The 27243-nt window shown below is 34.3% G+C and overlaps 1 protein-coding gene across 2 annotated transcripts in view; it reads right to left on the minus strand.

The window, feature by feature from the left end:
* Positions 1–27243, minus strand: part of LOC132562377 (tyrosine-protein kinase CSK-like) — a 44153-nt gene that overhangs the window by 16671 nt on the left and 239 nt on the right. Inside the window, exons 1-4 of one of the 2 annotated variants that reach the window (XM_060227116.1) lie at positions 23659–23963; positions 9786–9855; positions 7023–7151; positions 5332–5432 (exon numbers count right to left, since the gene is read on the minus strand). In XM_060227116.1, coding sequence (XP_060083099.1) covers positions 5332–5432; positions 7023–7151; positions 9786–9855; positions 23659–23714 — 356 coding nt within the window. In that variant the 5' untranslated portion in view covers positions 23715–23963. Of the gene's footprint in view, positions 1–5331; positions 5433–7022; positions 7152–9785; positions 9856–23658; positions 23964–27243 lie in introns of those variants that run through there. The other variant, XM_060227117.1, reaches the window with a different exon arrangement.

Here is a 27243-nt window from a genome sequence, read left to right on the forward strand (position 1 = left end):
CAACTTTGTTATCAAATGAAACTGAAAGTGTAAAATCGCCACGGTAATGGACACTGTCTCGCACAAGGAACACACCATCTTCCATGTCCTGTAAGAGACACTCTGCCTGCTCTCGAGAGATACTGCCGTGGAACCAGCTGGAAAAGTATTTACATTACCACAGTGTTACAGCAATGAAGCTGTCAGTCAAAGAAATATTAGACCATTAAAGTCAAAGACACAGCCTATAGTCAAATCATAGACTGGTAGAAAGTCAAATACCATCAGTGTTTCTGGGACAGAGATACAACAGAATTACTGAAATTGTAAATGTTACAAATTCTAAAGACTGATGTAGTTTATACTGATATCCAAATTTTAAAATCAATTTTACAAGTTTGTACAGTAAAATTCTTGTCACAACACAGCAATTTATACAGTCACTTTGTCCAACCCAAGGTATACCCACACAGATAATCTGTCTGACAAAATAGTCACTATCAAAACCCAGGTATACCAAGACAGATAATCTGTAGGACAAAATAGTCCCTGTCAAAACCTAGGTATACCGAGACAGATAATCAGTCTGACAAAACAGTCACTATGAAAAACCAGATAATTTGTCAGAGAAAATATACACCCCATGAAATTTCCGAGTTATAAACAGCACTGCCGGAGAGCCAATTTTTTATGATGTTTCGATCTGATACACATAATAGCTACATCAGAATCTAAGCTGCACCCTTTCTTATGATGTGGTAACAGTTATGGTGAAAAATGTTTGTTGATATAACAGTCAACGGAAGTCAGTTTATCAAGCTCATTGAGGAAACATTTAATATAAGTTTGAAAATGAACCATACATAGATAATCCTTTATTTTACATATGTGTTTAGTTCCTTGCATGCTGACATATTATTTCTTGTAAGTTACACATGGCCATTCATATTCTAAACAAGTTTGGTGGTCATTATAGAATTTGACCCTGTGACCTATCAATCCCAGGATGCAAGGGGCTATTGTAAACTTCTGCTATGGCTTCTGAAGCAACCATGAAAGTTCAGAAGATATTATTGTGAGTCATATTAAAAGTTTTGATAAATTAAATCAACGAGAATGTTATTTTTATTTCAATCTTAAAATCATCCTGTATACCGTTGCAAATGACGGTTCTAGACGATCTGTTTTAGACACAAACATGTGATAGACAGGTACTTGCAAAACAAGGAAGTCTTGTACAGCTATACTGGTATCCTTGGTTTAAATCACTATTTTTCTGTCTTTCTGGAAGCGCGACATTTTACAGCAACCAAAATTATCTGGGTGTGAGGTCACGCAGGTCAATAATGCATGTGATACACAACAACAAAATGGCTGTTTCATAATACATAACAGTCCAGAACGAAAGTTGAGACAACATGTTTTTTTTTTTTTTTTATTTTTTCATTTCATTCTGCCAATTTTTTTTTCGACCACATGTAAGACGCACTGGAAAAAAGCTGTGGCTTATAATCTAGAAAATAGGGTAGTCACTGTCAAAACCCTGGTATACAAAGTTGGAATAATCTGTAGCACAAAATTAGTCCCTGTTAAAACCCTGGTATACAAAGTCAGATAATTTGTAAGACAAAATTAGTCCCTGTTAAAACCCTGGTATACAAAGTCAGATAATCTGTAGGACAAAATTAGTCCCTGTTAAAACCCTGGTATACAAAGTCAGATAATCTGTAGGACAAAATTAGTCCCTGTTAAAACCCTGGTATACAAAGTCAGATAATCTGTAGGACAAAATTAGTCCCTGTTAAAACCCTGGTATACAAAGTCAGATAATCTGTAGGACAAAATTAGTCCCTGTTAAAACCCTGGTATACAAAGTAAGATAACCTGTAGGACAAAATTAGTCCCTGTTAAAACCCTGGTATACAAAGTCAGATAATCTGTAGGACAAAATTAGTCCCTGTTAAAACCCTGGTATACAAAGTAAGATAACCTGTAGGACAAAATTAGTCCCTGCTAAAACCCTGGTATACAAAGTCAGATAATCTGTAGGACAAAATTAGTCCCTGTTAAAACCCTGGTATACAAAGTCAGATAATTTGTAAGACAAAATTAGTCCCTGTTAAAACCCTGGTATACAAAGTCAGATAATTTGTAAGACAAAATTAGTCCCTGTTAAAACCCTGGTATACAAAGTCAGATAATCTGTAGGACAAAATTAGTCCCTGTTAAAACCCTGGTATACAAAGTCAGATAATTTGTAAGACAAAATTAGTCCCTGTTAAAACCCTGGTATACAAAGTCAGATAATCTGTAGGACAAAATTAGTCCCTGTTAAAACCCTGGTATACAAAGTCAGATAATTTGTAAGACAAAATTAGTCCCTGTTAAAACCCTGGTATACAAAGTCAGATAATCTGTAGGACAAAATTAGTCCCTGTTAAAACCCTGGTATACAAAGTCAGATAATTTGTAAGACAAAATTAGTCCCTGTTAAAACCCTGGTATACAAAGTCAGATAATAAGTAGGACAAAATTAGTCCCTGTTAAAACCCTGGTATACAAAGTCAGATAATCTGTAGGACAAAATTAGTCCCTGTTAAAACCCTGGTATACAAAGTCAGATAATTTGTAAGACAAAATTAGTCCCTGTTAAAACCCTGGTATACAAAGTCAGATAATTTGTAGGACAAAATTAGTCCCTGTTAAAACCCTGGTATACAAAGTCAGATAATCTGTAGGACAAAATTAGTCCCTGTTAAAACCCTGGTATACAAAGTCAGATAATTTGTAAGACAAAATTAGTCCCTGTTAAAACCCTGGTATACAAAGTCAGATAATCTGTAGGACAAAATTAGTCCCTGTTAAAACCCTGGTATACAAAGTCAGATAATCTGTAGGACAAAATTAGTCCCTGTTAAAACCCTGGTATACAAAGTCAGATAATCTGTAGGACAAAATTAGTCCCTGTTAAAACCCTGGTATACAAAGTCGGAATAATCTGTAGGACAAAATTAGTCCCTGTTAAAACCATGGTATACAAAGTCAGATAATCTGTAGGACAAAATTAGTCCCTGTTAAAACCCTGGTATACAAAGTCGGAATAATCTGTAGGACAAAATTAGTCCCTGTTAAAACCCTGGTATACAAAGTCAGATAATCTGTAGGACAAAATTAGTCCCTGTTAAAACCCTGGTATACAAAGTCGGAATAATCTGTAGGACAAAATTAGTCCCTGTTAAAACCCTGGTATACAAAGTAAGATAACCTGTAGGACAAAATTAGTCCCTGTTAAAACCCTGGTATACAAAGTCAGATAATCTGTAGGACAAAATTAGTCCCTGTTAAAACCCTGGTATACAAAGTAAGATAATCTGTAGGACAAAATTAGTCCCTGTTAAAACCCTGGTATACAAAGTCAGATAATCTGTAGGACAAAATTAGTCCCTGTTAAAACCCTGGTATACAAAGTCAGATAATCTGTAGGACAAAATTAGTCCCTGTTAAAACCCTGGTATACAAAGTCAGATAATCTGTAGGACAAAATTAGTCCCTGTTAAAACCCTGGTATACAAAGTCAGATAATCTGTAGGACAAAATTAGTCCCTGTTAAAACCCTGGTATACAAAGTCGGAATAATCTGTAGGACAAAATTAGTCCCTGTTAAAACCCTGGTATACAAAGTCAGATAATCTGTAGGACAAAATTAGTCCCTGTTAAAACCCTGGTATACAAAGTCAGATAATTTGTAAGACAAAATTAGTCCCTGTTAAAACCCTGGTATACAAAGTCAGATAATTTGTAAGACAAAATTAGTCCCTGTTAAAACCCTGGTATACAAAGTCAGATAATCTGTAGGACAAAATTAGTCCCTGTTAAAACCCTGGTATACAAAGTCAGATAATTTGTAAGACAAAATTAGTCCCTGTTAAAACCCTGGTATACAAAGTCAGATAATCTGTAGGACAAAATTAGTCCCTGTTAAAACCCTGGTATACAAAGTCAGATAATTTGTAAGACAAAATTAGTCCCTGTTAAAACCCTGGTATACAAAGTCAGATAATCTGTAGGACAAAATTAGTCCCTGTTAAAACCCTGGTATACAAAGTCAGATAATCTGTAGGACAAAATTAGTCCCTGTTAAAACCCTGGTATACAAAGTCAGATAATCTGTAGGACAAAATTAGTCCCCGTTAAAACCCTGGTATACAAAGTCAGATAATCTGTAGGACAAAATTAGTCCCTGTTAAAACCCTGGTATACAAAGTCAGATAATCTGTAGGACAAAATTAGTCCCTGTTAAAACCCTGGTATACAAAGTCAGATAATCTGTAGGACAAAATTAGTCCCTGTTAAAACCCTGGTATACAAAGTCAGATAATCTGTAGGACAAAATTAGTCCCTGTTAAAACCCTGGTATACAAAGTCGGAATAATCTGTAGGACAAAATTAGTCCCTGTTAAAACCCTGGTATACAAAGTCAGATAATTTGTAAGACAAAATTAGTCCCTGTTAAAACCCTGGTATACAAAGTCAGATAATCTGTAAGACAAAATTAGTCCCTGTTAAAACCCTGGTATACAAAGTCGGAATAATCTGTAAGACAAATAGTTACTATGTCAAAATTCAGGTATACCCAGACAGATAATCTGTCAGCTGAATTCCTGCATGCATCAAAATAGGATAATCACATCATTTGTTGGAGGCTAAAGCAAAGGAAGCAAAAGTAGGCAAAGCACCTGTTTGTGTTACTACCAATAATCTACAAAGAGTGATATTTTTTCTGAATTGTATTGATGACAATTGTAAAGCTGGTTATTTTTGCAGGAAGATAATAGATGATTGCTAAAAAATGATAATGTGGCATGAGTTACTATTATTGATGATATAAACTTTTAATTATAACTTCTGTGTATGCGATCACACTTTAATGCTATGTAAATTACTGATTAATTCCAGTAACAATTTTTTTATGTCTGACAACTAGTATGACTGGTGATGCATGCCCCATAAGTTGTTTGTTTGATAAGTAATTACAGTTAGTTGTTTGTTATCTTTTCAAATGAAGATTACTTACAGAAGCTTGTCATCACGACCAATAATCTAGGCATTCATAAGTTTGAATCATTGAAATTGAACTAAAAATTTATTAAAAAAGAAATTCCTGATTTAGAAAGGAATCAGCAAAACAAAACACCTGCAAAGATAACCTTTATACAGTGCTTAAAATGTAGATTTGTCAGAGAGTTTTTAATACAACAAAGTTATCAATTAGCTCGTAGAAGAAAAATTATAAAAAAATATTTGACGTGTTTTGTTTAATAGATCTATATGTTTATGATACTGATTACTCACGGCATTGCATGCAGGGGCACCTCTCTACGTCTCTGGACATAGGTAGCAGGGACCATCCCCTCACGACCAGCACCATTACGTCCCTTATACCAATTAGCATCCTGTAGGGGAGACAACAGAGACACATCATTAACATTATACCACACATAATATAAAGGATCTCAGATGAAAATCTGTTAATATGAAATTCATGAAACAAGTTTGAGGCCCAGGAAAATGAAATGAAGATTGATAAAACTCATAGAAATGGAAACAAATGTAAGATTCTGTTTTTCATATAATTTAGATCCTTTTGGCAAGCATTTATGAAAACAGCATTTACAAGACAGATAACAAAAGGCCCAAGGGGCCTTAACAGTCACCTGAGGAATATATGTCAATAATCTGGGGATTTTAAAATGTTGCAAAAATGTAACAACACTTGTGCAGGACTATGTGTAAAACATCTTTACCAAGTTTGAACATGACCCACCCAATGGTTCTTGAGAGGAAGTCCATAATGTCTTAGCCAAACAGAGGCCAGGGTGGCCATCTTGGATTTTGAATTGCCCCAAAAAGTTAAAACACTTGCCAGGACCTTGTGTAGAACATTCGTATCAAGTTTCCCTTTTTCCCCCTCCTGGGGCCCCTATTGGGGCACGCCCTTTTTCTTTGTAAACTTGAAGTGGCTTCCCATGGGGATGCTTTGTGCCAAGTTTGGTCAAAATCCATCCTATGGTTCTTGAAAAGAAGTCATTTAAAGAAGGTTTTAACATATGGCCCCTTTTACACCCCTTATGGGCCCCAAAGAGGACATAATCACTTTTTTCAACATGATTTCATATGTTCTTCACTTCGGGATGCTTTCTACCAAATTTGATTGAAATTGGTCAAAGTTGAATTTTTGACCCTTTTTAGTGCCCCCTAGTGGGGCTGTTTTTGACCCAATTTTTTTTTTATTCGCAAATTTTGTAGATCATGCCATAAGGACCCTAAATATTAAATATGATTTTAATCTGACAGCTGGTTCATGAGAAGAAGATTTTTAAAGATTTACCTAATTTTACCCCCTCCTGCAGCCCCTATGAGGGCCACACCCTTTTTCTTTTCAAACTTGAAGCAGCTTCCCATGGGGATGCTTTGTGCCAAGTTTGGTCAAAATCCATCCAATGGTTCTTGAGAAGAAGTCATTTAAAGAAGGTTTTTACATATGGCCCCTTTTACACCCCTTCGGCTCAGGCGACCTAAAAATCTAAATTGGTGATGTTCTCACAAAATGTCTTTTTCTTTGATCAAGCTACAATGCATGATGAAAGTTATCTCGTTACAATGGAAACAATGAAAACGTCCAGCCAATCACAGGTCTGCTAAGTCATATTTCACATGTGTAAGAATAAAACTCTATATTATAGGGGCAGATTTGTGATAGAATATCTACATGACTTTGTTTATGATTAAGATTAATATTCATTTTTGATACATTTAATTGGGGGATCTATGAAAGTTATCACCAGACAAAATCCAAAGCCATTCTGGAAATTAGCAACAAGAATAGAACTAAAAAACGACAAAAGTGAATATGACTCGACACAATTAGACTGATGACTCTTCTGATCTGTATCAGCTGTGTGTATATTATTCTGCCATCATATAATAAAACTCCAATATAACAGTCCAGGATATATGGTTTCTACGACTTTCGTGCAAATTACCCTAGTTGTTTGGACTATTGTAAGTACATCGCCTTTGTTAAATGGCAAATCCTCGGCTGATGATCCCTGAAAGTTGTATGAAGCCACTACTTCTTGTCCTGGTCTCCATGCTTCTGTGGGAATGCAGTGCTGTAATACATACAAGTTAAATTCAAGCCTTATGTACCAACACAATCCCTCTTTAATAATACCACAATTAGCCCACACAAAGTGTAGTGAACTAAACCACCACCGCTGAGTAAGGGGGTGAGCTTACTACTGGACAATATCATAGTTTGCTTCAAAGCCCTCCCCATAGCCTGTTGAAATATGGAAATTACAAGACCCAAATTATTTTTATGAACGTCATTCAAAATATACAGAAGAACCCTATTTGATATGAAAAAGGACCACATTTATGAAATACCCTTAACATGATTTAGGATATACAGTGAAACCTCACCTAACGACCACCTCAAAATTACGACCACCCCGCTATTACGGGCACTTTTTTTCAGTCTCGTTTCTTTTCCACTATAAATCTTTGTATTGGTTGCTTCAGTATTACGACCACCCTGCTATTCCGTTTCACGACCACTTCTTACAGTCCCAACGACCACTTATTAAGGATAATTGACCTCACAATTACGACCATGGTCTGACCAGTGATTAAAGTTTACCTGGTGGGCAGTGAACCGCGAACATGGGTGTCGTTCACGACCATTGTTTTCGTCATGGGTTACCGACCCTGTCACCAGGTGGCGTTAAACGAAGTAAACATCATTATTGGATTAACTTGGCCTACCCATCCGAAACCGCGTGCTAGACACGTTTTAATAGTGATCTGTTGTTTGTTAATTATATATTGATAGATCGGTAGGTATGCTGTTAAACACCTTAGAAGCCCTGCATACCCAAAAGTGAATTATGTAGTCGTTTCGGCCGATATTCCTTGGCTTCCACGCCCACACTTTGTTGAGGGTTTTTAACTTTTTTTGTAGCAATGTTATACTCTCAATATCGTTTGAACAATAAAAAACGTGTATGTGTTCCATTTTTTTACGACACATTTTCTCTGTCACAAATCTCCGATGAACTTAATCAAGCAATGACGAAACCACAGAAACAAAACGAGCTATCGCGATCGTTAAAAAGGATGTATAAAAGAGGAGGCTGTCCAGATCCGTAGCTCTTCGCAATATTGTGCACTGGACTCTTTTTTTTTTAAGTGTTGTGCTGAGTGATACACTGATAAAGATAACGTGTTTGTGAATTTAATTGAAAAATGAAGCGTTGAAAGACTTTAAAGTGACTTCATTAAAGTTGTTACAAATACTGAGTAAATGTGTTCATAAATTTAGGTGAAATAGTTGCAAAATTAACGTTAAATTCCAATTGAACTTAAAATGGATTGTTTGTTTCCTTTTATTCAATGTTTACAGTAGTAAATATACATGTATATTATGATATAAACTAAGGAATATATACATAATTATTCTTCTGTCAATTCAGCAATTTTGTTTTTTTTTTACATGCATTTCATAAAATTCAACATTTTAGTTTATTATTATTAGTTATTATTGTTGAATAATATACATGTACATTACTTAATGATATATATACTCTTTATTTTAAACAGAGTTACGGTTCTTTGTGGTCAATCTGATCCACCTCATTATTAAGACCACCTCGCTATTAAGACCACTTTTGTCCAGTCCCCAAAGTGGTCTTAATAGCGAGTTTTCACTATACTGATCTTTCTTCTGAAAATAATCGACATATAAATATGTGTATATTTCCACTAAGAGTCACTATGTGTGCATGAAAATAATCATAACAAATTGCATTTATAAGGTTATGAATGCAATTGGATTACTATACTTTTTAATCCTGACTGATATACACGTATCTTGCATTTGATGAGCAAATATATTAACTGGTTCAGAGCTTAGCTGTGCACCGTTAAAATTTATATTTATTTACTAGCTAAGTGACAATACAATACAGAATGTGTTACCACGACGATCTTATAGAATCATATCTGTAAAAACAACCAGTATCACAGACAACTAATCAATGTATTATTTGCCATGTGGCAATGTACAGATTATCAGTACAGGATGTGAGAGTTTTCCGTCCTTATTGCAAAGCTTTGATAATCAGTAACATGTACTTGAACTGGTCAGGAAATTTCTAATGATATCAAGTAGTTAAGCTCTTCCACAGAACAAGAAACTTTGCCAACACTTAAAGAAGTCTTACTAATAGGTCCTGGACCTGGTCCACTTGCATTAGATTGGTTTTTCATGTGTTTAATCTTTAAAAAACAATGTGGGCAAAGGAAAGTGGTAAAGACTTCAAATACTGTAGATGGATTTCCATATATGTATATTAAGTATATATTTTTAAGTTTTCAAAATTATGTATTTATTAGTTCCACTAAATGATATAAAGCCACTTTCCATCATATCATGTGATTGATTAAATCACTGATTTTCAATATCAGCCTGCAGAATTCTCATATTCTCCATTACTGAAATATCATGGGTGGGTTTTTTTTTCTGACCATTACTTTTTTGGTGGCACTTAATTTTGTGAATAAATATAGTATGTAGGAAATACATAAGTAGTAGTTCATGTTAATTTTCAACTGTTTATCATTTCATGGCTACAAGAATTTGTGGGTAAAGAAAATTCCCACAAAAATGGATGTTTTTTTTACAGTATATGGATGCTTGTAGCCTGTAGAATATAATACACAAGATTCATGTGCTGTGTTCTTACCTGCTTATTTATCAACCTAGGATCCATTTTCATATCTGTTCTTTGGGCCGTATCACAGGCAGGGCGGAACCTGACAACAAATAATTACAATTATCATTCAGCTGGTCAACATCCCTATCTGGGAGATAAGAAGGCTAGACAGCAATTTAGTGTTTATCTACAATTCAGGGGAACCACTCGAGTAAACACAATGTATTCAACTCATCATACACCAATTACCCGGGTTAGGTATAATCGTGGAAATTATATGATGACTTATCAAGAATTAAAATTAAAATGTTCCAGAGCTTTTTTCCAATTTTTTTCAATGATAGAAATAAGCTGAAATTCCTTGTTGAAGTTTTCAAATTTATCCAGCTGAACAATTTACAGGAGCTTCAAGGCCACATTTGAACATCTGTATCTTGTCACTCCAGGCACAAACAGTCCGTTAATACATAGAATATGTCTATGTGAAAGAAGACCTGGAGAAGAACATGGCAGCTAGTTAAGGTTTAAAAACCCAGACCAATTCATCAACTCTGTTAAGGATACTCTGACATTACAGACTAAAACATGAACCCAAACCTTGCGATACCCCTGGCTAAAAACAAACACATACTTCCAATATCCCTGACTAAACATGACCCCATACCTTCCAACATCTCCTAGTTAAAATATGAACACAAATTATAAATAACCATGGCTAAAATAAATTATGAACCCAAGATATGAACTCAATCTGCCCCATATCAGTTGCCATGCATGCACACCTAAAGTTATGAAACCAAACCTTTAAATATCTATACCTGCCAAAGATATAAAACCCAAACCTTCCAATATCCATAGCAACCTAACTTATGAACTCAAACCTTCCAATATTCATAGCAACCAAAGTTATGAACTCAAACCTTCCAATATTCATAGCAACCAAAGTTATAAACGCAAACCTTTCAATATTCATAGCAACCAAAGTTATGAACCCAAACCTTTCAATATCTATCACAACCAAAGTTATGTAACCAAACCTTCCAATATTCATAGCAACCAAAGTTATGAACCCAAACCTTCCAATATTCATAGCAACCAAAGTTATGAACCCAAACCTTCCAATATTCATAGCAACCTAACTTATGAACCCAAACCTTCCAATATTCATAGCAACCAAAGTTATGAACCCAAACCTTTCAATATTCATAGCAACCAAAGTTATGAACCCAAACCTTCCAATGTCCATTGTTTCTTTTGATATGAAACCAAACTTTCTTATATCTATAACCTGAGCCATTGGACAGTCTATATACAGAGTTTGACTGATCTAACCCAGGCCTATGTATGCACATGTAGCAACACAACCACATTTTCACATTTATCTTACATATAGCAAATTATGGTACATACTACAACAGTATGACCTTTTCATAAGTTACTTCTAATAATCAGTTCAATGAATAGGTAATGATTTCTAAATATCAAATGGTCATATAGGACATATTGACATGCTATATGTACAACAGATCAGAAAACAGTAGCTTGTTATAGATTATCAAATAAAGAGTTTGTTTGTTTGATTTATCATTCTGTAATGGTTACGGTCAATATGCATCTCAAAATCAAAAGGATACATTTATGGACTTGGGGAACCTACATTAAAATTTGGGGAAAATCCATCCAGTGTTCCTAATAAAATAGAGATAACAACCTTTCATTGTCCAAACCCAAGATTGCCACCTGTCAGCAAGTTAGTTTTTCGGATCAGTCCCAAAATTAAAAGAGCACAACTAGGGACCTAGTGTAACCTTTAGATACAATATGAGACAGATTCATCCTGCAATTCCCAAGAAATAGAGATACCACAGATCATAGGGCAATTCGAACAGCCCACCATCTCTGATGATTGCAGGCTAATAACACAGGGGTTACTGTTGATGTGTAAAAGAGATTACCTACTGAGAAGTGAAAGTTATATAGTAAGCAATTTATAAATACATATTGTATTATCAAATAAGGTAGGAAGATCCATTTACACTCAGCATTTTACTAATGGCTCTGAGCATTAGCATTGGCATCAGAAAGTGAAATAAAATGATAAAGGTTGCAATAGAAATTTATTTACTGCTTTCAATTGCCGATATACTTACCACTATCAAGATAAAATTCAACAACCAGCATTTTTTGGACAAAAAATCTTATCATATATGCCCCCCCCGCACGTTTTTTGCTACACATCATCAGTTATACAGATAAATTTGGTTGTAAAAGAGCTTCCAAATTTGTTATAAAACAATATCTTTTACACTTTTATCATATCAAATTGATTATTTAGTTTTAAAGACTAAGTTGCTGTTCAGTACTGCTTATATATTTCCCCATTAATTATAATGTAGTTAACAGTGTTGGTTACTCATACAAGTACTTACAGCGAGTTCGTGATGTCTCGTTTCCGGGAGGAACAAATTTAAACACGATTCAGAAAGCTCTCAAGTAGGACTTAAAAACAACCACTCTGACATGGCAATTATTTTTCCTCTTTTCTCCCCCATCCAGTTTAAGCAGCTTGTGTATGTAGTCACTTCCTTAGCATTATCCTTTTTTAGGAAATTACAACAGGAACACATAATAGAAGGTTTTATTATGCTTCCGTGATAAAGTCTAGGGTCAATTTCATTATTTCACTGTTAACAAACAAAATAAAATGATGTAAATTTGATCTGTTTGAGTTATTATTTATATAATTGTAATTTTGTCTTTGTTTTATGCCTTGTGTGTGTGATGTAATCTGTGTTATGTAATTCATGTCTTCATAAATTCTGAATAGATTTGGCAAAGATTGAGTAAATAAGAAATGTGAATCACATAATTGACAATAGTAGAACTTAAAAATCTGTCTCTGTAAATAAGGTCATTATTTAAACCTGTCACTTCTGCTTTATCTTAATAACTAGTCTGATGATCAACCAATCAAGCTATCAAGTGTTGTATATTGCAGTTAGAATTTAATACCCATGTTGATGTGAATGAACATGTAGAACTTGTTAAATTAGCACTGCCTCGGCTCCCATCCTCATTATACTACCATATTTCACCGCAAATAAGCCCCCTCCCGCAAAAAAGCCCCCCACCACTTTTTAAAATTTGCCAGGAATAGGGGGGTATTCGCAATTAAGCCCCCCCCCCACCTTTTCCGAAAAAAAAACAAAACAGGTGCGACGACAAAGCAGTACATTTAATCGCCAGGTGTAATTATTAATGGTCTGTTTTTGTAGTGTTCACAGGTGACCACTTTTTTGTTATTTAAACTGGTGATAATTAGCTAACATTCACAGCGTATAAGTATATACAATGTATTAAATCTGATGGTGCTATTGGCCAAAATACCAATACCTGGTATATATTTAATCACTTAACAGACTGGATGGCATCTATTTTTTCATTCAGAAGATTTTTTAAACACATTTCATTGTCAGGATCAGTGACTTTCAAAATGTATGACTCTAGATCTTTCATTGGTCTCTACATTCCGGCATGCATACCAACAATCCATTATTAAGTAACACCCGGTCTATATATGACTTATCATTCAAAAGAAATCTGTCAAAATCAATAATTACTACCGATGAAGGGAAGGTGTGAACGACACACTTACTATAGTATTGAACAAAGTATTGATACTATTGTATTGAAGTATTCAAATAATCGAGTCAAGTATACAACGACCTCTGTGATTGGTCGGGGGCGGAGTTTAGACAACCTGAATAGTTGATCTGACACCCAATTTGTTCCGGTAGGTGGAGTTAATGTACACTATCAGTTACATAACAAGTACTAAGTAATCGCTGGAAAAATGTCCGACGACGGCAACAGTACGCAAAATTTTCTTCGACGAAATTATATCCGATACGAACGATATGGGGAATCCTGTTTTTGTACAAGGCGATGTGGTTGTGATGGATAATTGTGGATTCCATCACCATAGACAGGGAGAGCGCATTTTAAGAAATATGCTGAAAGAATATGGCGTGTCCCTGGTTTTTCAGCCGTCTTATTCCCCGGAATACAACGTAACTGAATATGTATTCAATGTCATGAGACAGAGGCTTCGGGCAAATATACCCGACTTGTGTCAGAATTTCTGGAACTTGCAGTAGTAAATGCTCTAGATATTCCGCCCAACCAACTTCAAAGTTTTTTCACATGTTGCGGATATGTATAATTTTCGATGGAAAGATAAAAAATAAAATAAAAAATATATGGGACCACAGAATTCCTTTATTTTTTAATGCAGTATGAATTATCGGCATATATCAGGAGGTCCCAGGTAATTCGTAATTCTTTGTTACATATAATAGAGCTTGGGCTTAAACCGAAATATTTTGAGCCAACCCTCCCCCCCCCCCCTTTCAAAAAAATAAATAAATAAATAAAACTAGTACAGAATGACTATGTGACTACATTCACTGTTAAGATGTTATGAATTCTCCGGTCCCAGTGATCTAACCTGTTGATATATATTTTGTACATAAATTAGTTTAGTACTGAGTAACTTTCGTTTTCTCGTTGTACCATCGATGGAAAAGCAAAGTACATTGGGTGTAGAACGAAACAAATGGGACAACCCAATTAGGTCTGATCTGAAGCCACCTGTGACTTGGACTCTTCCAATTAACCTCTCGCGACAGTCGAGTGTTTGTAAAATGCCGATGTCTGCACAGTATTTTTTCACCTGGCTCCACCCACAATCGATCTAGACTTGGCTCTGCCAATCAGAGAGCTTGTTGCATAAATTTAAGGAATTCGATTGGTGAAGTACTTCAATACAATACTATCAATACTTTGTTCAGTACTACAGTACTTGAAACGTTCACACCTTCCCTTCATCGGTAGTAAAAGGTTAATAGTCTTATCATAATTGAGATCCCATGTTAGTCAAATTTGGTCAAGGTTATTCATATCCCAGCATGCTAGCTGCAAATACACAACCACCTGGAGGTAAAATTTGATGTCAGACAGATGAGCTCAATGAATTCATTATTTTGTTGGTGTATTATGGTAAAAGTTGATGTGGGACAGATGAGCTAATGAATACATTTGGTGGCATTTGTGGTAAAAGTTGATGTGGGACAGATGAGCTAATGAATACATTTGGTGGCATTTGTGGTAAAAGTTGATGTGGGAAAGATGAGCTAATGAATATATTTGGTGGCATTTGTGGTAAAAGTTGATGTGGGACAGATGAGATAATGAATTATGTCGGTGGAATATTGTGGTAAAAAGTTGATGTGGAACAGATAAGCTAATTAATTCATTCAGTGGTTTATTGAGGTAAAAGTTGATGTGGCAGAGATAAGCTAATGAATTATCTCCATGGCATGTTGTGGTAAAAGCTGATGCTAACAAATTCACCTTGTGTTGTGTCTGTGGTTAAAGTTGATGCAGGAAAGATGAGCTAACGAATGACTGATAGTAATTTGTATTACACAGACACCAATCACCACGTCACCTGTCTTAACCACCTCCGATAATGAATTATCATGCCATGATGATGTGTCAATGCAGTCACATCCCAGTTCAGTTACAAACCCCTATGTACCTCTTGGTATGTCTCTTATGTCCCCAGCTTCACTGCAATATCTAAGAGTAGCTACAGCCAGTGCATTGATTGAACTCTAGATAACTTAAAGATGTGTCACAGATGTGGTGCCCATGTTATTGTAAACAAAAAACTGCGGACATCAGCACCACCAAACTCTGTGTAGCCACATTTATCTATAAAAGGCTAATCATTGTAATATGGTGTTTGTAAACAGAAGCAATCATGTGTAAAAGGAGTAAAGTTAAAGTGGTTTATCAGTACATGCATATCAGAATGTGGAGTTGTTGCATGTGTATATATATAAGATAATATGTGTTATGAAACTTATTGTGAAGCCATTTTAGTTTTAAACTAGAAACTTGATAAACAAGAAACTGGTAACATATTCACTCTGCCAGACAGTCTGGAAACAGACGAGTAAAATGACGGCGGGCTGAGAGGCTTATTTATCAGAGACTATTCTTTAACATAGCTTATTTACAAGCCGCTACATATTTGCTTATGGTGCTTATTCCAAACATTAAGTGTAAAGACTCGAGACTATTCAATGAATATCCTGCAATGGATCAATGGTTCTTTCTTTTAACATTAAATCAACTTCCTGCTAAACACAGTTTTTGACAGGATCCGTTTCAAATCTGCCATAATACCGGGATATGAACTAGTGCCCCATCCCACATACATATACCACAGCCTTAACTTTTCAAAGTATTAAAATTTAACAGGATGCATACACCAGACAAATAGTTATACTATATGCTACTGGTATCTTTTCTCAGTTGTGGCTGGATCTCGAATAATTTTCTTCTTCGTGTACATGGAGTCAAAAGAACATGTTTATTCAAAACTAGTTGATAATAAAAATTAAAATATTCCTAGTTTAACAATACACATATATTACAAACCACTGAACCAGAAACAAGTTGTGTGCATATTTTTGAATCAGTTTTCTTTTTAACAGTTACATCAGAATAGAGCAGAAAACTACCATTTCACAGCCATTACAATCAGTTACATATGTAACTGTAGACACCCGGATGTTCCAAAATCTACCCATTTTGTACTCGTATTACAGGAAGGTACATACATGTATATGATCAGGCATAAGGAGATAAAATTCCTAACACATGACATCAAACAGGAAGTAAATTTAACGTGAAGATTCCAGGTTATTGTATCTAGGCATATATGTGACCTTGTAATGACTTTATCTACACGAAATAAAATCAATAGAACAACAGCTATTTAAAGCAACCTCTATCACTGAAGCAGAATAGCATTACCTGTACATGTCTTTTTGGCTTAAATTTAATGTTCTTAATAACAATATAATATTATATTTGTTGAGATGTAGTGGTGCTGAAATATATCTACATGTATACAAAGACTATATTTAGATCCAGGAAAATCTCCAAAAGGAGAGATCCTCCTAGAACTGTTGTCCTATGAAGTGTGGATGTTGTAGTTCATCTGCTAAGTTTCAGGAGGAAACCTGCTAGTCTGAAAGGCCTCTTAAAACAAAATAAATCAGCTCTTGAAGAACAGTTACCAAACACTGCATTTAAAGAATACAGCACTACATGCATGTAGTGAACATTTATATATGTAATATCTTAGTTTACAAAAATTATATTTGTTGTCACAAATTTTGTTATCCCCAACTATGTTTCTTGTTTTCACTATACTGTCATTGTACCATGTTCATTCACACTGAAGGACACTATATATCATGTAAAATAAATATTGAACACTAGTGAATTATAACTGTAATCATGAAAAACATTGATGAGTGATATTTGTGTATATATTGAAGTGATTTACTCATTTCCTACCTAGATACTGCTGTAGAAACTTTACATGTATCTTACCCACATAAATAATGTAACACTGAATCCCATACACAACTGTGAAAACATGCCCTCAGTTTCCTGTGTCAAGTGCCACAGCATAGAGGGTATAGTTGACCGTATGTAAGAGTGTGTGAACTGACATTTCTTACAGATGTGACCATATAATGAACTTATTTGTATTTAACTGACAACAATACATCCCCCGCGTCATTTAAAGTTGTACAATATAATCCATAAAATCAAAATATCTTGTACAGTAGTCTACATAAATAATATCTATATTAAGCATGTAAAGTTTAGACAAATTATACAATTTTTAACAAACATTTATCAAACTTTAGAATTAACAGCCAGAGTGATATACCAGAATGTGGCAAGGGTAAAACCCAGCTACTGGATGTAGACGTCTGTCACCAATCCTCTGGTGTTGTAACCTGGTCTAGATTCCAAACAAGATACATCCAAGTGGTATGTTTGACACAGGGTAGTAGGGTGGACACATTCTGATGGACATCATGCTTAGCCTTGTTTTATAGGCTTCACATAACCTTATCTTCCTTACAGTCCAAACAGCTTTCAATCATGAACAATACATAGGGAAGAAACTAATTCAATCTGAATTGGAAATGTAAAATTCCCCTGACTTATCATAATGAGGTAGTAAATTAAGCTCAGCATTCCATCCCCGTAGAGAGTACATATACATTGATCCGAGATCACAATTTTCAACAGATAGTCGTTAAAATACTGTAAAAAATGAAAGACCGAGTTATAAAGGCTAAAAAATTAGTGTTTAGGAATAAATAGCATGTACACATGCAACATGTTTATAAGAACCGTGAGAGAAAAGAAGATTTCAAGTCAAATTCAATGTCTGACTGTTGATACAGGGAAGGAAGCTTCCGACCGGTTACATTGGCTTTATTGATCTACACTGACAGAACAGATATAGATACATGCATAGTTGTCTGATCAACAGCTATGTATAAAATCTCACAGTTGGTCATGGGGCCACTAAATGCAACTAGAAAAACAATTTTAAGTGTTGCCATTCAGATATGTTACAATAGTATGGAAAGCCTAGAATTCACATTCGGAAATAGGGGTGACTTTGTGGGCTACAAAAAAAAATGTAGTGCACTTCTTTGGAAGAATGAATATTGAATGTATTTAAAAGTTGTTATGTAGCTATAGACAGCTGTTGAACTTGTGTATATATATATATATTGGTCCAACACAGACAAACTTATTGGAGTTCTCATGATGTACATATAAAAGTACATGTTAGAACTACTACATGGGACATATACAGTATCTACACAGGGAATCACGCCAGAAGAGATATACAATATAGCACATGCAAGATAGAGGTCAAGATGGCCATGTTGGCCAATTGATGGGGTTAGAGCTGGCATCTACAGCCTTCAGAGGGTTATAGTATAGAGAATCCAGTCTGAGAAATGGGAGATAACTTTACAAAGTAACTACGTATACATTCCAAGGCTGTTAAACCATTTCTTGGCCAAATAAACTTGGCAAACAGATAAATGGCCAATTACATTAAGTCTTGTATCTCTCTCCAATAAGATTTCACTCAACAGTCTACAGCAAAAGTCACTTCAGAGTCAATCAACTTTTTCCCAGGATACATGTATAAGACAATATATAGAGACTTATCAAAGCTGTCAATTATCTCAATCATATACTGAAATAAAAAATGTCAAGTATAAGTTCATTATTTCTTTATATCTGTCTACTTAAATTATTGTGCTATATCACAAGAATGAAATAACTTCTCTGATACTCAAGTAAGCTGTGCTCTACATATGAAAGATACTGTTCTGCTGAGTTTTTATTTAAACGACAATCTTGTTAACTAAATTAAATCAAATAACATGTATTTTCAAATTCTTTTTGCTAAAAATAAATCTACATGCAATTTCATATTAGAAAGTAAGTGCATTCCTAGGCCGAAACCAAGTAACATTTTATCATCTAATAATTTCATTACTATCAAAGGACTACTAGTTGAGGATGAGCTTGGAATAGGATGAATTTAGCAGCTGACTGTTCTGCTCTGCTGACAATAAGGTTAACCAGTCTGAGCCTCAGGCCAGTGCAACACATCAGACACAATTTTTGCACTTAATTAATTCAGGCAGCCAAGAACTTCTATAACAAACATTTAACAACTTTCCAAAACACATCACATCTGAATTCAGGCTCTGGAAAATCGTAAATCTGCAACGGTTTAATTTTATTTATTGACTGAAGCTATTTGATTATAATACCATCTACATGGTAATATCGTGAAGTTGAATCTGTTGTACTGGTACCAGACTGACTAAAATCCAATATGGCTGCTCTCATATCTAACATTAGTGTCCATTCACTATAGGTATACCTTAAGTAGAACTGACAGTTTATAACCAGGATGCTTCTTATTCTTCCACTTTAAAACAACTGGCACCAAAATATCACAACACATGTTTTTCATTATCCATAAAAAATAAAGCCTTACATCCTAACATATGTTCAACTCATCATGCTGGCAAGATGGTAACATCTTAGAGGAGATTCATCGTCTTATAATCACATATACACTGTGTTTGATTGCCATATTATGGCTGTTTTCTTCAAATTATCGACAGGATAGAAAGAAATGAATATTAAAAAATTACAACCCTCCTCAAAAGATGACCTTGATATAAACAATATATATGAGAACATTTTCTAATTGCCTTCATATTGCTGCTACATTTTGTATGTCTTGAAAAATAAATATTTTTTTTAATGACTAATAGAAGAACCTACAATCCCATGGAATGTACAATTTACAAGCTAATATACTGAAATATGCAACTAAACAATTGCCTACACAACATCAAAGCATACATCTATAACACCTCCCTTTGGTTTTACAAGGTATGAAGCAAGAATGACATATTTTTATGATAATTATTAAATAGACTACACTTTTTTTATTAGTTTTATTTCAAAGGTTTCTATTTTCACAACTATTATTCTATCCTCAAAAACTGATTTTTTTTTTTTTTTTTTTTAAATCCCCCAAAAAATGACAACCTTTAGAGCACATATACAAAATGTATATATTTATTACCAACTTATTTTTGAGACTTGAATATTTGAGTCTTGGACTCAGGTGGGACTCACTCAAATTATGAGAACCCACTATATCTCTTAGTATTGGGTCTCCTCAAAATTTTGAAATTTTCTGGACTTGCCTGAACAAGTCTACAAATACTGTACAGGTTATCATCATCATCAGAGAAAAATTTTGGAGACTTTTACCCAGAGTAATTACCTTATACACTAATCATAAAGTAACATATGATCTAACACATATTGAAAATGGTGGTGGACTATATGATAGTGTTCAAGTCAGCCTGTTCCCAGCATTTTACTTTTCATATCTGTACTGGTCATGGTTGATAATCACGATTCAGTGACATGAGGGTGTACCAGTACTATTGTTAGTAGGTGAAAAGATACTTCTGAAGAGGAGATAAATAGTAAATCTGACGTCTCATAGGAATTACTTTTCCATACCGGTATGGCATTTTCTTTTTACAACAACTCATGGTCGTCAAAAAATATTAACAATTTAAAGATGCATTAGAGAAGAGTTTAATATTGGAAGTATTATTGCTGACATAAAATAAATTTCTTGCATCTGAACATGTACATGTAATGTGTATTCTGGTTGCTTGCCAACTTTATACCAAGACAAATAATGTCATATTTCCCCATCAGTCATTTTTACTATATATCTATAACAGGAAATACCAAGTATCACGTTATTATAAACTAAAGCTTTTTTAAGTCAGGGTTAAGAGCTACAGAGTGTTTCTGTTTTGTACAAAATTTAACCTCTGAATAATGTTGATAGGAGGCACCGAGCTGCTGTTTTCCAGCTTAATTATCAACACACCAGTTAGCCGCCAATTACAAAATCTAAATATAGACCAGATGGGGCCAGGTGTTGTTACTATGTACAGTAAACCTCATTTTCTTTCTCAAATTATTCATGAATTCATTAACATAGGTATGCAAAGATTAAAATGTACCCTTATCCTTTTTCTGATTCAAGCATCCCATCTAAATTTGGATCCCTTTATCGTCGTAATTTCAAAAGTTTGATTTGCTGCAGTTTTGTTGCAGTTTTTGAAGATCCTAACAAGTTTCCAACTTTTCTTACCAACATGTCAGGTGTTCAGTTTGATTAACAATCACTACTTTCAGTAGTTGCAATAATACTTTGATCAAAAGTCTATGTATACATGTATAAATAAGTGACAATTTTAATTATATACAGTAATAGTTTTGCTTCTTATAGAAAGTGAATCCATGAATTAAATTGATGCAATTCTTGATTAATAAAACTCTTATCAGCAGGTAGAAGTGTACTGATGCTACCCATGCCTTGTTGCGGAGAAATCAACTTCTAGATATATATATCACTGATATGTGATCTTGATCTTTACAAATCTATATATAATGTACCGGTATGAAGACATCTACCCTCGAAGACTGTATTTACCAGTATAAAGACATCTCCCCTCTAAGACTGTATATACTGGTATGAAGACATCTGCCCTCTAAGACTGTATATACTGGTATGAAGACATCTACCCTCTAAGACTGTATATATCAGTATGAAGACATCTCCCCTCTAAGACTGTATATACTGGTATGAAGACATCTGCCCTCTAAGACTTTGTATACTGGTATGAAGACATCTCCCCTCTCAGACTGTAAATACCAGTATGAAGATATCTACCCTCTAAGACTGTAAATACCAATATGAAGACATCTGCCCTCTAAGACTGTAAATACCAGTATGAAGACATCTCCCCTCTCAGACTGTAAATACCAGTATGAAGACATCTCCCCTCTCAGACTGTAAATACCAGTATGAAGACATCTCCCCTCTCAGACTGTAAATACCAGTATGAAGACATCTCCCCTCTCAGACTGTAAATACCAGTATGAAGACATCTCCCCTCTAAGACTGTAAATACCAATATGAAGACATCTGCCCTCTAAGACTGTAAATACCAATATGAAGACATCTGCCCTCTAAGACTGTAAATACCAGTATGAAGACATCTCCCCTCTCAGACTGTAAATACCAGTATGAAGACATCTCCCCTCTAAGACTGTATATACTGGTATGAAGACATCTGCCCTCTAAGACTTTGTATACCGGTATGAAGACATCTCCCCTCTCAGACTGTAAATACCAGTATGAAGATATCTCCCCTCTAAGACTGTATATACTGGTATGAAGACATCTGCCCTCTAAGACTGTATATACTGGTATGAAGACATCTGCCCTCTAAGACTTTGTATACCGGTATGAAGACATCTCCCCTCTCAGACTGTAAATACCAGTATGAAGACATCTACCTATGAAGACTCTATCCTAGTGTCTGGTTTGTATATTTACACAGCCATATGCTTTGTAATGTGTTACAGCACATTAACTGCCATTCTTCAACAAGATCTACAGTAAGTTATGCAGGCAAGATTAGAGACAGGTACATTTGTGCACACAATGCCTGTTTAATGTAGAGTCATGTGATTAAATGATCTTGCTACCTGTTTCCTACACTTCTTATACCTCACATGAAAATTCACATTTTTGAAATAGATATAACTACTCTGCTGATTTTCGGGACTCACAATTGTTTTGCGGGCCTCTATCAAATTTTGAGGATCCAATATATCTCTTAGTAATGTGTCTCATCAAAATTTTAGAAATGTTGTTATGAAACAAAAATCAATGCAAGTTCTCACCTTAAAAATTATAGATCAGTTTAATCATCTTTTTATATTAAATAAATCATTTAATTCAATTTCACATGTAAACTTTATTGTTTCTGTCCCTCTCCATAATTAGTTATCATAAAAAGGTTATGGCATTTTATCTCATATCCAGTAAAGAAATACTAAATTCTAAATGAAAAACTTAGTACAGTCTGCCAGATGTACTTACTTAATATAGACATCAACAACTACCAACTAATACCCTATATATCATTTACTGTCAAATGTCATGTGCAAAGTAGGCTAATTATATAGTGCAGTTCCTCTGACGTAAATGTTCTTCAAAATAACACAGGAGTAAAATTGTTCTTTCAAACATACTTTTTATGAGTATAAAACAAATGCTTACAGGTGCATTTCATGGTTAAATTGACAAGAAAAATAAAGTGATATGATTCAGATGGGGATTTTTCATATTTTATGTAATCAATGATTCATCCTCAATCAATTGCATATTTAAAAGCAGATTTGTAATGTCACATCATTCAGAGTGACAACATTATGGCCAATATCATATTAATATAAGTGATGTTAAATAGTATATCAGTACAGTTATACAGTATCAATTGATAAAACCAATTATCAGTCTGAGGGATCTTACCTTTGTCTGTAATTTTCAGCAGATTGATGAGATCTTACACTTCCAGAGAAAATCATTTCTGGAATTTATAAATCTATATCCCAAAACACCTCTGCAAGCAACTGCACACTAGCATGGACAACACACCACAATTGTGCACCTATACAGCTAATAAAGCTCTAGGAGAACCATCCAAACTGGACCACTGCTGCTACCAAACCATCTGTTTTATCATGGGATAATGAGGTTAAATGCTGCCTGCCATGTTTTGTCAGATAAAGTGATGAAGTAAGATAAATTTTCCTGATCAACCTTCCATCACTAGTGGTAATAGACCAGTACAACACTGCCAGTATATATAACTCTACAATAACATCCTCCTCTCTTCCTAGCACTCCGGTTCAACACACTGGCAGTGCAGAAAACCTTGCCAACCCACCAGCTCTAGATCTATCCCACTTCACAAGTCTAAAATGCAACAACACTTGTCTTCCCATTATACATATTTAGTAGGTCATCAACTTATTATTTTTATTTCAGCACTTATAATCATTTCTCAGATGGTTGCTTTTCTAATTAGCCTTGGTGAAATGAAGGGGAAATTTACTATCTTGAACAGTACTTGTGAAGCTGAGGGGCTTACCTGGATAAAAAAGAACTACTGCACAATATATTCATCTTCGGCAATACTTATGATTATTTGCAATTACAACCAATGCTGAAATTCATGGGGGTGATGGAGATACCATTTTACCTTCAAATATTCACTGCATATCAACATTTTTCGACATACCATCCCCTCCACCACCATTCAACTTAGGAGCTAGTATGAAATGCAAAAGACTCAAGTATTTGCACCATCAAACAAAATCATTGTCTAGTTCTTTCTGACAGCATATTTGAAATATTGATATATTTCCTGCTCTGTGTTTAACACTAGACTATTCCAAAAATAGTATCTAATTATATCAAAATTCTTAAAAGAAAATTTGGATAATGTCTGCTTGACACCTAAATGTAAATATGAAAAAAACCACACTACACCGTTCTTTTTGAAATACAAAATAAACACCAGTAACTTAGGCATTTACAAAATTATTACAGTACTTCAAATCAAAACATGATTCAAGAGTCTCTCTCTCACTGTGCTTGATGTTAATAAAATATAATTAATAATTAATTAATTTTGGGCATGTTATCCCATATTACCAAAATACAACTAGATGATATGAAGAGTTATTTGATATTTTGTTCTGGACTAATTTCAAAACATTAACCTTTCACCTAACACTGTTTGCTGCGAGGCATCTTCATTGAATTTCATGTTATCACATTAGAGTACAAATAAGCAGGTATCCTATTAACTCATGGTATAATATCTTGTATAAATGAAACATGTTATTCTTTGAGTAGACTTATAAAAATTTGTGAAATGGTGCTCTAGGTTCGCTGGAAAAAAATTCTACAAGAACTACTTCACATATATTGTTCTCTCAAAAAACACTCCATATTTCCTGTTTCGTTGTTCTTTTTTGTTAGACATAATTATGTCCATGTCACTTTATTTTTGGAGATGTGATCAAATTATCATTTTTGATATGTGACAATTGGGAGAAATGTTACAAGTGGATATGAAATGTAAAAAATGTCAAACATCTTTTGAGTCAAACTTATATTAATACTTTTTGTTGGCCCAGATGGAAACACTCCCAAGGTCTTACAATAATGGAGGACACCAGAATACCCTTGAAAAACCAATGACAGGTGACTCCATACCTTTTCTTATCCCTTTGGGGAATCTAACCCCAAACATTTTTGCAAAAAGGAAGTACATTACCACTGTGGTGCCCAACAACCCTCTAAAGCATACACCATTTTGGCTACATTCATGTATACTATAAACAGGGACCATAGACAAAAACAAAATACAACCAAGCCACTTGAAACTGGGTAAATTTAAGTGTTAATACAGTTTAAAACTTACCGTTTCAGGCACATGAGGACATTGCAACTAAAGATGAGTTATTTACATTGGACATAGGTATGTTTACCAAGATTGAACAACAACATACCTGCCAACTTCTAATGTGCGAGAACAACATTTTTAACTCAACGAAACCTTGTGTGATACATCATTTGTGACAAAGGAAAAATTCATTAATGTATAGTTAATCAATACTTTTTTGATAGGTTTAAATTAACAAAGTGTATGTTTTACTACACTATAAAAATGAAAAAAATATTTGATTTTTTTTGCAAGTGAAAATTTTCAGTATTTATTGAACCCACACAATATATCAGATATTAAGAGTTATGATTTCCAGTATATGTTTGGTTGTTAGTAAGGACATGTATTTCAAAATATGATGCTTCCGAAAGAATTTGTTCAATTGAAATAAGGAAAAAATGATAATTATTATCATATGAAATTTTAAGCTGTCATTTTATTGAAATTTTTGAGAACGAGGCAATGAATAACTTCTTTCATAAAATTCAAAATGTTTTAATCTAGATCTAATGGTCGATGATATTAGAATATATAAATTTACTGTGAAATATATATCTATTAAATAACTGTAGACAGATACAAATCAAACATGCTTGTAATTTTAGTCAACTTTTTGTTGAGTGAAATATTTCTCTGGTCAGATTTCTTACTCAGGATGCCCAACTTTGAAGTTCTTTAAGGACTGATTTGGTTTAATTATTAGTATTAAATGAGGAAAGCTTGCACATTGTTACATAATAAAGGTTGTTTTTCAAAGTGTTTTTCATGTTGAATTTGTTATTTGACCGAATTGGCAGTATGAACATGGTACTTTTGTAATAACTACTTAATGTTCTGTATAATGACCTCATCTTAACAAAGACCCCCTCCTGTGCCCTGAGAGTCCAATTGTCTACTAGGATCTCTGATATCGGGAGATTACACCAATTTTTTATGCATATGATCTGGAGGCAGGTCAGAGGAATAAAAATCAGTAAACTCACAACTGAATTGAGAAAATTGGCAGGTATGCCACAACGGGTAGAATACATTGCCTTAATTCCAATAAGTTTTCTGATCTCAGATAAAAATCCTGTGAACTTTGACACATTTAAGTCAGAATCTATGATATAAAACTCTTTTATATAAATGAACATAAGTGAATGAAAACATAACAAAAACTTTTATCATAGTCTCTCACTTACTGGTACACAGATGTACCAAAATTCAGAGGTTGTGTTGAAATTCATGTACATCTCTGATTCCCTGTAAAAAACGAGCTTTATCCATTCCTGTTTAATGTTTACTATACCGTATACTATGTGACAGAACTATACTTGTCACTGCTCAATCATAATCATATGATAATATAATGTAAATAAACATAAACAAATGTTCTCATTTCTGAGTCAAATAAAATATTGCTTTTATAGTCTGCACCTCTTGGCCGGGTCATGCACAATACACCTTGTGCCTCTACCAAGTGCCTACAAGGCATACATACTCAATTCCAATTGCTTAGTCATTCAGATTTCAGCTATTCGCACTCATTTTTGTCAAAATTATTACATGTAATAAATTACACAATAATCATACTTATTCGATATCGGACAAGTGCT

The sequence above is a fragment of the Ylistrum balloti genome, unplaced genomic scaffold (assembly GCF_031769215.1).
Source record: "Ylistrum balloti isolate Yb309-2 unplaced genomic scaffold, AGI_CSIRO_Ybal_v1 Utg371406, whole genome shotgun sequence".
In the NCBI taxonomy this organism is placed as follows: Eukaryota; Metazoa; Mollusca; class Bivalvia; order Pectinida; family Pectinidae; genus Ylistrum; species Ylistrum balloti.